This window comes from Rhamphochromis longiceps, linkage group LG22 (genome assembly GCF_057381845.1).
Source record: "Rhamphochromis longiceps isolate RC_006_pf linkage group LG22, R_longiceps_female_GT1.1, whole genome shotgun sequence".
In the NCBI taxonomy this organism is placed as follows: domain Eukaryota; kingdom Metazoa; phylum Chordata; class Actinopteri; order Cichliformes; family Cichlidae; genus Rhamphochromis; species Rhamphochromis longiceps.
In genome coordinates, this window is record NC_140577.1 from 28,569,504 (window position 1) to 28,584,988 (window position 15,485).

General features: G+C 40.7%; 1 protein-coding gene across 2 annotated transcripts in view; it reads right to left on the bottom strand.

Moving 5' to 3' along the window:
• Positions 1-409: 409 nt before the first annotated feature.
• khdrbs3 (KH domain containing, RNA binding, signal transduction associated 3) overlaps positions 410-15,485 on the bottom strand; it is a 174,007-nt gene continuing 158,931 nt past the window's right edge. For both annotated transcript variants that reach the window (XM_085396525.1, XM_085396527.1), the window contains 2 exons: positions 6,361-6,413; positions 410-1,434 (listed from right to left, as the gene is read on the bottom strand). In XM_085396525.1, coding sequence (XP_085252651.1) covers positions 1,343-1,434; positions 6,361-6,413 — 145 coding nt within the window. In that variant the 3' untranslated portion in view covers positions 410-1,342. The remainder of the gene's footprint in view (positions 1,435-6,360; positions 6,414-15,485) is intronic.

Sequence of the window (15,485 nt, forward strand, 5' to 3'; positions counted from 1 at the left end):
ACCAAGGTCATCTGCTAGGTCACAAACAGCTGTATCCACTATTCGTATGTATTTTTTGGGAAGTTCATCTTGCCTATGCCGATATTTGACTTTACGGTGATAATCACTGTGGCTTACTACATTAAAAGGCTTGTGTGTGGTTGTAAATATTGCAAGCGTGTTTTTTTGTTTTTTTTTTTAGTTTAAATTATAACGCTTTTTAATGAGTTCATAATTATTCTCTTTGACACAAGTATTTTCTTTCAAAATGTTTATTTAGCATCAACAAAGAGGGAAATATTAAAGGGCTTACATAAGCTTAAAATCAATATAGTGAACAAATCTCTAGATGGAAATGACTGCCAATTCACCAGCATGTGACCGAGCATCTTAAAACTCATTGTTATGCCTACACAGTCAGAGAAGTATATTGTTAAAAAGTCAAAAAAAAAAAAAAAAATGACACCAAAATGACTTACTTAGATTGTCTAAAAAAAATTTTTTTTTAAAAATTCCACAAACATTAAAAAGCTCCTGGACTGTTTTGCAGCTCTGGTTGTGCAGTGTACATAGAGTATGCGCAGCTATTTATAGATGTACTTAAGTGGATGTTTGGGGGGCATAATCAATGAACACAACTACACAGGCTTTTCAGAATAAAACAGCTGACAATATCCACAGTTACACACCATGCTTTTATAAGCCCTTTAACGCTAAATAACTATTATTTTACAAAAAAAGAGGAGGAAACAGCAATACAATATGTATACAGGATGTTTTTTTGTCTTTTTTTCAGTTTGTAAATCATTTACAAGGGACACAATTTCACCGATTACCCCTCAGAGAAAATATCTACAGAACTGCACTTTCCTAGAACTAAGCTACTACATTTTTAAGAGATCAACCACGCAGTTGAAGGTCTAAAGAATAGAGGGTGATAAATTAAGTTGCACTGGCAGCTGTGTAGAAACATTGTATCGAACACCTTACAGTGGCTCGCTAATCATTACCAAGTTAAATAGCTTGATACAATGTCATTCTTCACAATCACATAGCTGAGAGAGAAACTTAATGTACTATGAAGCTTTTTTCTTAATCTTATTGTCCAGTCGATTTCTCCTAGGGGGAAAGGATAGATTACCTAAATTGCTTCACACTTTTTATCCAGTGGGAGTATCTTTTTAGAATCAGGGGGATTCCACGTTTTTGTCTCATTCAGTGTCTCGCTATGATCACCATTTGGTTTGGATTATTTTTTCGCGGTTTATGTTTTCAATTCTAAAAAGGTGGGAGCGTCCATAAAAAATCCATTACTTGGGGTTGTAACAGCCATGAGGACTCAGGTGCGGGTTGTATAAACAGTTCAATATCTTGAGTATGGCTGATCTCTGTACACTCCCTTGGTTGTTCGTGCTGACGGAGCCTTGCTGCGATTGTTTGCCCACTCTTCCTGACCTGATTAAGAAGAAAAGGAAAGAAACAGATGTGGAGTGATTACAGAGGCGTCGCACTTAAATCAATTTCAAGCTCTATGCAAATACTGTAAATATGCTCCCTTCCATGCAATTATTACAGCACAAAGTTAGCCGTGCTCTGGGTGTCTGGTATTGATGCCGCTGGTGAAAACAAAAAGCACTTTCATGCTGCGAGCACAAACAGCGACTCGCACCAAGAAGCTTGACTTTCACCTGGAAGTATTCATCACAGATAATTGAATGAGAGGATCAAATAGCTACTTGAAAAGAGCCCGTTTAGTGGCTCCTAGCAAAAAAGGTCACAATTACCATTAGCCCAAATCAGCCCAGTTCACCCGCTGGTACTGTCAATGTGAAAGTGCCAGTATCGATGGCACCCTTTGTCTGATCTTCAGCCAGCACTGAGACTTCCCTAGAGCTGGGCTCACAAAGGGATTTTTTTCCTTCTGTGTAAAGGCTCACTGTTGGCAGCACATAGCCAATACCCCTTAATTAAACCTGTCACCTCTCCACTGACAGTCACTTTGAAGAAACACACCAAGGTAACCTTGTGTTTTGAGAACATGGATGCACATCAACTCTGTTTATCTGTTTCCTTTGAACTGTCGTCCTCTTTTCAGTGTGCCGCAGCACCCCCCCCCGGCTTTTCAGCTTCATACGATGCTAGGAAACACTCTAATGAGCAGGAGGTGCTTAGTTCTTCCACTTGTGTGGTCAGAAAAGTTGGGAAAGTTTTAAAAACTTTGACTTATTGCCAAAAACGAAAAGATATGAGTTTACGATGCATTTGCTTTGCCTAATTAAGAAGTCACAAACTCCCAGCAAAGTCTTATTCTGCTTTAAAACACAAAAATATGCAACATAAGGTGAATCTCTACAACACATATAAATTATACATTTCAGTAATTAAAAAGTTGATCATGTCTTTGCAGTCAGTCACTAAAAAACCTGTTTGACTGGCCTTGGTAAAGTGGACAGTGAATACTCTTTTAGAAGCTTTCAAGAGAAGCTAAATTAAAGCAGACACACCTTCGTATTAACACAGTGTTTTCATCTTTTCACCCAGACTGTGAGGAATTTACAGACTGACATTAAACCCAGGACAACCAGACTTGTGTATTTACAGGTACACACAAAGGCCGCACATACATAATCAAAGAAGGATGGACCTTCACAGTACAGTAGCATGTATTAGCCCTGCTATCACGGAAATGTACTTTGCAGGAGACGTGACCTTGGCCCATTTCTCACTATATCTTGTCAAAAGCTGACACAGGATTGCTGAACATTATCTGAGATTTGTCTGAACTTTGCTGCGGTCGGAGTTATTGGCGACTCTTTCCAGACGCGATAAACTGCCTGTAAAGCCGAGAGCAACATTTTCAAGTTGTGCTGAGGTGACTGCAGAGACAGATGTTACTGTGGCACAAACATCACACATGCTTAAGTTAATTAGAAATGTTGGTGAAACTTCAGTGACTGGGCAGATGGAAGTGCAGGGATCAAAGATAAATACTGTATGATCCCATCGAGGTCATGGAAGAATCTTTGTATAACGAATTTTGGCCTGCTAAGAAGCTGCTGGATCCACCCAAATCCCTTTTCCATAAGCCACGTTTTTTTTATCCAGAATGTTTAAATGAATATATTTATTCCCCAATGCCTAAAGTATTGTGTTATTTTTGATTTTCTTGCATTTGTTTGCATCTCTACTTTATGCCAGCACACAACACAATCTAAACAAGCCATGTTGACTTTCTCAAAGACATTTCTTCCATGAAACACAATTTAATATGTAACAGGCTTTCATTTAATCTGCTTTCTTCATAATGCCAGCACAGTAGCAAGTAATCTGCCAGTGCAGCATCTGTCATTTCCCTCTTTTCAGAGCTGTAAAACATGTGTGTATAAACACAATCCGTTCCCAGGTCAGCTCCCTTCTTTGCACTGCAGTTAAAGTTACTGTTGTTGAACATTTAAGTACTCCAAATCCAGTGTTATCTCCTAAGCTAACAACTCGCCTGGCACTGTATGAAGTACAAACAGAAACCAAACACAGTTGCACAGTAACCCTGCTATCAGTAGCTGGTGTTTTATAGGTGTAGTTAAAGGTGGTGCGGACAGGTACAGTTTTTTTTAGTTTTCTCATTAGTTTTGTTTGCCTCAGATTGGGAACCTCACCGAGGTGTGTCCCGCCTCTTGCCCTCTGGTAGATGACTCTGATAAGGACAAGCGGAAGAGGACGGCTGAATAGTTTTGCAAGTTCACAAAATCTTTTCTGTTTTCCACAATATTCTCTTTCTTGGCTGCAGTTAATGAAAAAATATTTTACCACCTAGTTTTAGCTTTAAGCAGTTTTAGGTAGCTATAATAACCTTAGTGACATATGATTCATATAGCCATATACGCTCAAATGTGTTTGAGTGAGAGTGATAGAAGATCCTGTTCACTGGAGCAGATTTGTAGAAAACAATGAATTTAGTAAAAAGTGAGTCTTTATAATGCTTGTTGTTAAGGATCTCCCAATAACTGGGACTCTGTAATGCTATTATGAACTATTTTAACTGAAGACTTTCTGATTCTTATAGGTACAACATTTTTAAACTACAATCTAATGTTAAAAATGTTTAATAATTGTATCAATACCTGTTTTGTCTTTGCTGTATTTGCTATTGTTACAAAGTCTTTTGTCCTCTTTTCTCAATCTAAAAAAAACCAAAACAGATTTTTGAACTCACTGATAATGTTACCTGCATAAATAATACTTTTTCTAGGTTTCAAAATGTTATGAATATTTATTAATGCACTGTTACATATTAATTGATGCTTCTTAACATATGGTGCTAGCTAGTGTTTTATTATGACTTTAATTTGCATATATGTGTGTGTGTGTTTGCAGAGCCGCATATGCTAAAGAGCATGCGGCTCTTTAGTCCTTATAGTGCGGCTCAGCGTGGTTTGGGAAAATTAAATTTTTTTAAAGTAATTAGCTGAAGTGTAATTTATTTATGTTAGTTCTTTTTTAACTTGTAGTTCTAAATTGGAAGATTATTGTGATATTGAAATATAAAAATACAATTATATTCTATTATTTTTTCATCGCTCAAAATAAGCGTCACACTCGCGGAAGCTGGTGTACCCGCCGAAACTTTCAACCCCAGGTAGGCCAATTATGGGTCTTCAGATCCACATAATGTCAGCAGCTCCACCGTGAACTATGTTAAAACAAACACCGCTCACGCCTCACAGATGACAGCTTACAGTCCTGCGTAAAGATGAAAGTGACTTCGTACAGCCCTGATTTGCAGACGCTGTGCGCAGAGGTTCGGGACCATAAGTCTTATTGTAAACATATCACGGCAGACCCGACGCTGTTTCCATGAACATGCTTTTCAGCATCTCTTTATTGACCACTTTTCACACACAGTTGCTGTACGCATACAGCCGGCTGTAGCTTTTCAGCTCAGAGCTCACACCAACACAACAGCATAGAGAGCACAGACGTTAAGGCGGCGAGGCGTGAATGCGGGTGCTGCTCAGGTGAGTCCGCCTCCCCAGAAGCGGCGCTGCAGACCACGCCCCGCCACACACATTAACCAGGTAAAATACATATTTAGGCAGAATTTTGCAAATATCTATTTTTCATCTTTTAGCAGCATAGTGCTTTTTTCCAATTATTTTTTAAAAGTCAGGTCAAGGCTCCAAAAGCCCAAAGACGATATAAATGTTTTTGTTTGCTACATGGATCATTTTAGTTCAGCTGGGTGTCTTTCTTTTTGTTATATTTCTTTAAGAGTTCAAAATGTGTCAGTTACATAAATAAAATGTAATTTTCTCATTAGCACTTCAAGGATTTCATAAGCAACACCTTAGTTGCATTAAGGTAAACACCACACAAAAGCATAAAGGTAAAAAACAATATATACAGTGTTATCTTCATTTTAGATGTCAAAAAGTATTTGCGGCTCCCAGTGTTTTTGTTTGCGTGGGAACCGGGTCCAAATGGCTCTTTGGGTTGAAAGGTTGCTGACCCCTGCACTAGGATGATGTTGGAGTAAATGTGCAGTCATATTCGTTGTGTTCCCACTAGTGCTGTCAGCGTTAATCTCGTTAAAATGACACTAACGCCATAACGCGGCAAATCTCCGTTAATGAGTTACCGTGTATTGCCTCGAGCGTGGAGCTGGACGGCGTTAACGAGCTAACTGTGCTAATGCACTAGTTCCCACCAATTGAGCATTGCGTGGCACATCTGACATACTGTTTTACTTTTGACCCTGATGCTTAACACCAGGGTCATGCTTCACATGAAAACCAAGATTGTTCCAATCGCCAGATCTGAATGAGGGTGGGGGAGGTTAAATTTGCCATGTTGCAACGAGCTTAGCTTCTGTCTGTATGTATAATATATATATATATATATATATATATATATATATATATATATATATATATATATATATATATATATATATATATATATATATATACACACACACACACACACACACACACACACGCGCGCGCGCGCATTTTCTCTTCAGAAGTACAGGAATCACTCTTGGAGCATTTGTGGTTAGTTCTAGAGGCTAAAAATTTAAAATTTGTGTAATATTTCCTGTAAGACAAGAACATAAAATTAAAAATTACATTTAGTGCTGTTTGGTCCTTTGTCATTGCCTAATTCTCTAAATGAAGTCTGGAAGGTCTGATTTATTAGAATTCAATACACTTTACAATTCAAACTTTTCTCATCTTTAGGGCACAGGATTTTCGGGGTAGTGTGGCAACTGAGCTGAAGCCAGCAGGACAGAGTCAGCTAAAGAAAATTGACATTGTTCTGACAAATGAAACAAAAAATATTATGAAGAGAGTAAAAATACAAAAAAAGAGGTCTGTAACTCACCGTATGAATCATATGATTCCCCACTGTGTCCGTATTCGTAGTAGTCATCTGAGCTGTAAAAACACAGAAAACAAAGGTGAACATCAGTATGAGGAAAACAATACAATTATCAGCACAGAAAGAGAGAGCAGCTTATTTTTCCCGCAAGTGTAGGACATCAAAGTCACGTTCATCGGAAGGCAATCATGTCTAATTCAAGCAGCGAGAGTAAAGGTTTTTGTTTTCTTTACATACGTGTACTCGGTTGGAAATGAAAGTATAAAACAAAAACAAAGAGCAAACAAGAGGCAGCTTTCAATCACTCAAAAGTTGGACCACATTTGCAGTTCTGCAAAGCAATTTTCTCCACAAGCTTCCAGTTTCATATCACTGCATATGGAGATCTATGAGAGGTGGCAACTTTAATGAAAAATAAAAAGATGGGGAGGCAAGTTGCATGGCGGTTTATTTCTTGTTTATTTATTTATTTATTTATTTATTTATTTATTTGCGGCTGCCAGTGAGATGCTGACAGAACAATCCTGCGTCAGTATCATTCAGTAACAGCGCTATCATTCAAGAGAGGCAATTCATCATAAGGCTGCCACTGAGCCGACACCAGCCATCACAGCTGGGTCCTCTCTGCCTGCCTGTCACTCAGTCTGTCAGCGACAGCAGCACCTCTCTGCTCTCCAGATTAGAGAGCTGAAAGCACCAGCCAAAGCACCAATACACCACATCAACACTGTCTGACTGGTGAGGGCAAAGAGGTGACAGTAATGACACACCAGAGTGGAAGTAACAAATTCTCATTTTACTCTTGTTACTGTACTGGGGAAGCTTTTTGTGGCATTAACTAAAAAAGCCACAGTCCAGGAGGTTGAATCAGTCCGATCCAATATCAAATTACACCAAAGTTGGCAGAATTTAAGAATGTCGGGTTCCTGAAATTTAGTCTACTTTCACTGTGCTGTATCTACTTAACAAAAGCATAAAGTTAAATATTAACTCAATGTGTCACGATGAGTTGTGTGGCTGTTGGTGGCTGGACCCACGTGCAGGACTCGGAGACAAAACATTAACTTAAACGACGGCTTTATTTGCTGGAGAGTCACCTTCGGACGATACATAAACAACAACTTAAACTAACTAGACAGGAGATGCTGAAGGTAGACGACCATGGATACACACACAACAAACGTGGAGGACGCAACAACTGGCAGGGAAAAACACAGGGCTTAAATACATACTGAGGTGATTAGGGAATGTGAAACAGGAGGAGAGCACAGCTGGGACTCATCAGACATGACAAGACAAGGGGAGGCAAAACTCAACACATTGACATAGTACACAGACTTTCAAAGTAAAACAGGAAACTGAACAGACGAGGACTAAACTAGGGGATACAGTGACAGAAATCAAACCCAAGAGAATCAAAACACATCATGAAAACAAAGATAACTAATACAAACAGAAAAACACTGAGTCCACAGACTCAGGACCATGACACAATGAATCTTTGAATAAAATGAAGACACAACCCTTTGTGTTGCTCTAATTAATAAGTTGTTCTTTCCTAAAATAACATAAAGCCATGTACAAGAAATTCAAACTAAATGATTTTTGTGATTATATAAAGCATCTTTCATGGATTCCAGTTTGTAGAAAATGAAACTTTATCTCCATGCACTTTAGAGAGGGATTAAGTTAATGCGCTGCTGGATGCTAAATCTTTGCTAAATGTTGTCATTTTAATGATGCTAGCAAGTTATACAGTTAACATGAAACTGCACACTTGGACTGTATGCAAAAGCCACAGTGATGTCACCCAGGGTGACCAGGTCCTTAACAGACCACCTTCAGCACATCATTTAAGGGGTCATTTTAACACGTTTAGCATTTAAAAATTATAAAACTGTTCAAATTAACCCCACAGTCCCTTATTTTGCAACTTTTCCTACAATGGGTTTATACATGAGAGTGAACTTTACAGTGTTTTGGATTTTAAAAAATAATAATGTAAGCATTGACACTTAAAAGCAATCAAATCAAAGTAAAAAAAACAAACAACTTTAGTCTTTTTTTTTTCACTGCAAAATGAGATTATCTGGTTTGGAAAATTAATCAATTCAATTTAATCCAACTTTATTTATATACTGTCAAATCACAACAACAGTCACCTCAAGGTACTTTAAGGTAACATTGATCTGAATAAGTGAAGGGTGAAATCTGGAGTAGGGCAGCAGAATCAGATGGGTTTCAACTGATGAGGTGAAGAGCTGCAGACTGGTCTATGTACGTAACTAATAACTGTGTGGCCTATCTAAAAATGTAGCCTATGACTGGTTATGAGTGATTTGTTTTTTATACTTTTTTATTTTAGTATAACGATGACACATTATCCAAAATTCATTTTTTACTTTTCCATTACATCCTAACATAAGATGACTACATTTTTTTATCCGTCGTTTAGTAGTGGATTCCTACATCTATACAATTTTCTGTCACAGAGGGAGATGAGGGCAGCCATGTGCTGGATTAGTTAACCTACTAGAATTTATAGTGCCTCCTAGCAAAGGAGTGTTGCAACAATGCCCAGTCAACTAGTAACAGTGGTAAAATATCCAATATGATTGGCCCTTTAAATGAAATCAGATCAACAAAATGACTGTCCTGCATGAGGATGCAGAAGCATCATTTTAAGAGCACTGAAGTGACTCAACGAGACATGAGACAGCTCCCTAAAGAGAGTTGTGCCTTAAGTAAGGCTTAGCATAAATTTTAAACACTTCATTATTCAGCAATAAACAATGCTAAGCCAGCAGAGGCAAACAAGGCAGTTCCCCAGCACCAATGTTGTCTTCCTCTGAGAAGCGAGGCCAGCCGCCAGGGTTTGCAGCTAGCCCTCGTGGCTGAGGCGCCACCGCACATCCGCCATGGATGTCAGGTCACGGGAATATCTACCAAGAGGGAGAAGATGCGGAGAATGCATTTTTTTTTTTTTTGGCTTGTCATGCTGTGTATCCTGAGACAAGATTTGACAGGCAACCCAGTAATTAGATTTTACTCTATGCTAAAATGTGTTCCAGAGAGGCTGCTATCAAAATATACATCATTTTATGACTTAGAGAAAATCAATTTGTCACAATTCCCTGGTGCTTGCAGACTTATTGTTTAGGATGTAAAATATTGGGTTATTTTGCGCCTTCATGTATAGCCAGGTCACATTAAGCAATAAATTTTTTTTTACAAAAACCAAGATGCTACATAACACAACTAAAACTAAACAAAATTATGTGACCTAAGAGATATATATAAACACCCAGCACGCCCCTGCGGGCGGTTTATCCTTCAAGCTCGGGTCCTCTACCAGAGGCCTGGGAGCTTGAGGGTCCTGCGCAGTATCTTAGCTGTTCCCAGGACTGCGCTCTTCTGGACAGAGATCTCCGATGTTATTCCCGGGATCTGCTGGAGCCACTCGCCTAGCTTGGGAGTCACCGCACCTAGTGCTCCGATTACCACGGGGACCACCGTTACCTTCACCCTCCACATCCTCTCGAGCTCTTCTCTGAGCCCTTGGTATTTCTCCAGCTTCTCGTGTTCCTTCTTCCTGATATTGCTGTCATTCGGAACCGCTACATCGATCACTACGGCCGTCTTCTTCTGTTTGTCTACCACCACTATGTCCGGTTGGTTAGCCACCACCATTTTGTCCGTCTGTATCTGGAAGTCCCGCAGGATCTTAGGGATCTTAGCTCGGTCATTCTCCACCACCCTTGGGGGCATCTCCCATTTTGACCTCGGGACTTCTAGGTTATACTCGGCACAGATGTTCCTGTACACTATGCCGGCCACTTGGTTATGGCGTTCCATGTATGCCTTGCCTGCTAGCATCTTGCACCCTGCTGTTATGTGCTGGATTGTCTCTGGGGCATCTTTACACAGCCTGCACCTGGGGTCTTGCCTGGTGTGATAGACCCCAGCCTCTATGGATCTTGTACTCAGAGCTTGTTCTTGTGCTGCCATGATTAGTGCCTCTGTGCTGTCTTTCAGTCCAGCTTTGTCCAGCCACTGGTAGGATTTCTGGATATCAGCCACCTCCTCTATCTGCCGGTGGTACATACCGTGCAGGGGCCTGTCCTTCCATGATGGTTCCTCGTCTCCCTCCTCTTTCTTGGGTTTCTGCTGCCTGAGGTATTCACTGAGCACTCGGTCAGTTGGGGCCATCTTCCCAATGTATTCTTGGATGTTCCTTGTCTCATCCTGGACTGTGGTGCTGACACTCACCAGTCCCCGGCCCCCTTCCTTCCGCTTAGCGTACAGCCTCAGGGTGCTGGACTTGGGGTGAAACCCTCCATGCATGGTCAGGAGCTTTCTTGTCTTTATGTCAGTGGCTTCTATCTCCTCCTTTGGCCAGCCTATTACCCCAGCAGGGTACCTGATCACGGGCAGGGCGTATGTGTTGATGGCCCGGATCTTGTTCTTACCATTCAGCTGACTCCTCAGGACTTGCCTGACCCTCTGCAGGTACTTGGTGGTTGCAGCCTTTCTAGCGGCCTCTTCATGGTTCCCATTTGCCTGCGGGATCCCCAGGTACTTGTAACTGTCCTCTATGTCTGCAATGTTGCCTTCTGGTAGTTCAATCCCCTCAGTTCTGACTACCTTCCCTCTCTTTGTTACCATCCGACTACACTTCTCCAGTCCGAACGACATTCCAATGTCATTGCTGTATAGCCTGGTAGTGTGGATCAGTGAATCGATGTCTCGTTCACTCTTGGCATACAGCTTGATGTCATCCATGTACAGGAGGTGGCTGACAACTGCTTCGTTCCGTAGTCGGTATCCGTAGCCAGTCTTGTTAATGATCTCACTGAGGGGGTTCAGGCCTATGCAGAACAGCAGTGGGGACAGAGCATCTCCTTGGTAGATCCCGCACTTGATGGTGACTTGTGCTATGGGCTTGGAGTTGGCCTCTAGTGTTGTACGCCACATCCCCATTGAGTTCCCCCATTGATCTTGTACAATTCTAGGCATTCCAGTATCCAGCTGTGGGGCATTGAGTCATAGGCCTTCTTGTAATCAATCCAGGCAGTGCACAGGTTGGTCAGTCTGGTCTTGCAGTCTCGGCTGATTGTTCTGTCTACCAGTAGCTGGTGTTTTGCACCTCTGGTATTCTTGCCAATTCCTTTCTGTGTCCCGCTCATGTATTGACCCATGTGCCTGTTCATCTTAGCCGATATGATGCCTGACAGGAGCTTCCATGTAGTACTGAGGCAGGTTATTGGTCGGTAGTTGGAGGGGACCGGTCCCTTCTTGGGGTCCTTGGGGATCAGGACCGTCCGGCCTTCAGTTAGCCATTCCGGGTGTCTCTCGTTAACTAGCAGCTGGTTCATTTGTGCTGCCAGACGCTCGTGGAGTGCAGTCAGCTTCTTCAGCCAGTAGGCGTGAACCATGTCGGGCCCTGGTGCTGTCCAACTCTTCATACTGGAGACCCTTTCTTGGATATCTGCCACTGTGATGGTTACTGGACCCTGTTCAGGGAGGTCGCTGTGGTCTGCCCTCAGATCCACTAGCCACTGAGCATTGCCGTTATGGGTTGCATCCTTCTCCCATATGCTCTTCCAGTATTGCTCCGTCTCCAGCCTTGGTGGTGCTGTTCTCTTATTGTTCCCTTGCCACTGAGAGTACACCTTTGCTGGTTCTGTGGAGAACAGCTGGTTTATTCTCCTGCCTTCTATCTCTCTGGTGTACCTCCTCAAGCGGCTGGCCAAGGCTGTGAGTCTTTGCTTGGCAGTTTCCAAGGCCTCAGGTATGGACAGCTTGCTGTATTTCTTAGGCACCTTATTTGTCGCACCTTTCTGCAACTGTGTTAGTTGGCTAACCTCCCTCCGTGCTACTTTGATCTTGCCCTCTAGCCTCTAAGCCCATGTTTAAAAAAATTGTGACTAAAAGCACACTGTTCCCTATTAACAGTCTGGCGAAGGAGGCTGACTACTCAGCCTTTCAGTTTAGACTGGAACACTCCTCATTCACCTATTTGGGTATTCAAATCACAGACACTTATCAGTAAAACAAAATGTTACCCCTTTATTAGAGAAAACAAAATTGGATTTGGCACGCTGGTCAGTATTACCCATCTCTCTTGCTGGGCGGGTCAACACAATTAAAATGGTAGTCTTGCCTCGATTCATGTACCTCTTCCAGATGATACCCCTTTTTCTTCCTAAAACCTTTTTCAGGGAGGGCAGAGGGCCGCCTTGGTCCACTATGGAGCTAGACGGTAATCTCACCATATCCCCTGTTGCAATAATGTGTTCAGGTCTACCAGTCAGTCGCAATGTTAATTTTAAAAATCCTGTGGTTAAGAACTCTCTCAATGTCTGGTTTCAGTGTCGACGACATTTCGGGCTGAGGCGGTCACTTGTCTGCTCCCCTATTGCGTCAAATCGCTCAGAGCGATGCAGGGTTCAAGGTTTGGTAGAGCAGAGGAATTATCTGCTTCTCTGATCTGTTTGTTAAAGGGTCATTTTTATCCTTTGAAACATTATCTAAAGATTTTGGAATCCCGAAGAACCACTTCTTTAGATACTTACAAGCGCGTAGCTTTGCAGTTAAACACTTCACTTCTTATCCAAGTCTACCTAATGACTGTCCACTTGAGGATTGTCTGCAATTTTATTCTATGGCTAGAGGCCACATCTCTCAAATATATAGCACATTGCAGCATATAAAGGCAGACTCTGTGTCCAAAGCCAGAAATGCCTGGGAGCTGGACTTAAACCTCCAGATCCCAGACGACCTATGGGATCTTAGTGTTAGCAAGATCCATGAATCCTCAATCTGTATACGGCATTGTTTAATACAGTTTAAAATTCTTCACCGGGCGTACCTAACCAAAGCTAAACTAGTCAAAATATACAATACCTCTGATGATAGATGTTCAAGGTGCAAGCAATCACCCGCCAATATTAGCCATATGTTCTGGACCTGCTCTGATTTGAACCGGTTCTGGGAATTAGTTTTTAAAGCTCTTTCATATGTGTGTGGGAAAACAATTCTCGGATCCTAATCCGATGACAGCAGTCTTTGGTGTACTCCGAAACCAACACGGGATAACTTCTTATCAAATGAATGCAGTGGCTTTCTCATCTCTCCTGGCACGTAGGCTAATTCTTCTTAAATGGAAGGATTCAGGTCCGCCAGTGTTTGTTCAGTGGGTGAGAGAGGTGATGAGGTGCTTGCAGATAGAGCATTTGAGATACAATTTGAGAGGGTCTCAAAGTAAATACTACAAAACCTGGTAATCCTTTGTTGAATATGTGGAGAAGTTGTCATTTACTGAAGTATGATGTAATACTGCTTTTATCTGTGTTTGGGTTTTTTTTCTCTTTCTTTCTTTAAAGCCACCTACTATCTGTAGCAAGCAAAAAAGAACTGCGCACAATGCAGCCCCGCCTTTTATTTATGTATTTATTTTATTCTATTTTTGTTTGTTTTTGTTTTTTTTTGGTGGGTTTTGTTTTTTGGGTTATTTTTTTGGGTTTTTTTTGTTTGTTTGTTTGTTTGCTGTTGTTTTTTTTGCCTTGTTCACGTGATAGTACTTTTTTTTTTGTATGTGCCCATAGATTACACATTTTCCTGCATCCAACTGGTTTGCCACTGCGTGGCGTAACCAGTTTCACAATGGCAGTGTTTGTAATCGCAATTCGAATGATATTTTTCAGTACTTTTGTCATATTGGAAAAATTATAAATAAAGTTGTCAAAAAAAAAAAATTGTATTCTATCAGAGAATCTTGGTTTGAATCATTAAACTAAAAAGCCCTCATTGGGCCTTTTTGCCACTCAGTTCATCCACCTATCTAAAACAAGCAATTTAAGCACTCTATTCTTTAAGTCATCTTTGTTCTTACTGGCTGCCCTATGCAAAGAAAATATCTGGCATTAGTATTTAAAATTATGAGTGTTTTTAGTATTTTTTACAGATGATTTCGATGATTTCACTGCAAATTGTAAAACACATAACACAAAACCTAACATATCGAAATAATTTAATAATTATAGAGGAAGAAAATTATGGTTGAAAATACATTTTGGATAACAGAATTGCTAGAATGAAAAATAAAAACAGAGCTCCCATATCTGAAACAGACTAAACTGCTTATTGTCAACATTTCAAAATTACAACAAACTGAGAAGCACGTTTTAATAAATTAAATGTTGTAAAAATAGAGCAGTTAAAGTTCATCTCTTGTCCACCTCTGCCACCGGACCTGCAGCCTCACTCCATCCATCATCAACACTGCTCCGCCTCAGTATTCAGCCCTCCAGCTCTGCTCCTCAGGCCTGAAACCCATCTGATTTAGCTGCTCTTCTCCACATTTCTCTCTTTATTTACTTAGATGAGTCCTCGACACTCTGGACTCTCTGCTGAGGTCAGCTATGGTTACCCTGCTGCTCTGCACAGCCAGTTCTCCACATGTCCAGTCACACGCTCTGGCCCACTCTTCTCTGCTTTGTCCATAAACATTTGTTTGCTTTATATGCTTTTGTCCTGTAACTAAGGTTTGGTGATATATCCTCAAAATTATATTGCAATATCTCATAAAAATGTGTGATAACAGAAAAGAAAATACTGAACATTTATTGATGTCTGGAATGTATAAGTGTAGGTAAATGAGTGGCGTTCTCTATCCCGTTTTTCTGCAGTCAGTAGTATTCAATAGAGTGTGACTCTATTAAAACAACTATAACAAACTTAAATTTAAAACTCATCAGGAGCATGCACAATGGTGTCATATGAAAAAAGTGAAAGATATTTTCTACCAAGGATGTTGTGTGTTAAGGTTTTTCACCAGCTGCTTTAAGCTCTTCTTTTCCACAATGTAACCGAATCAGAAATTATTATCCACCTTTGAATCCATCATATGGAGTACAGTTAGCGACTGGAGCTTATGATGCTCGTTTGTTTTTTTTTACCTATGTTTGCCTCAAGTGCTGAAACGGGCTTGTTGTTTCTACCTTTAGTTTTCTTGCATATTTTCTACTTTACTCTATTGGAGGCTGTTAAAGTTGCTCCTTTTTAGGCACATTTACATACTGCAAAAATTTGTACTGGTATTACTGCAGATGATATGATATGGCAGA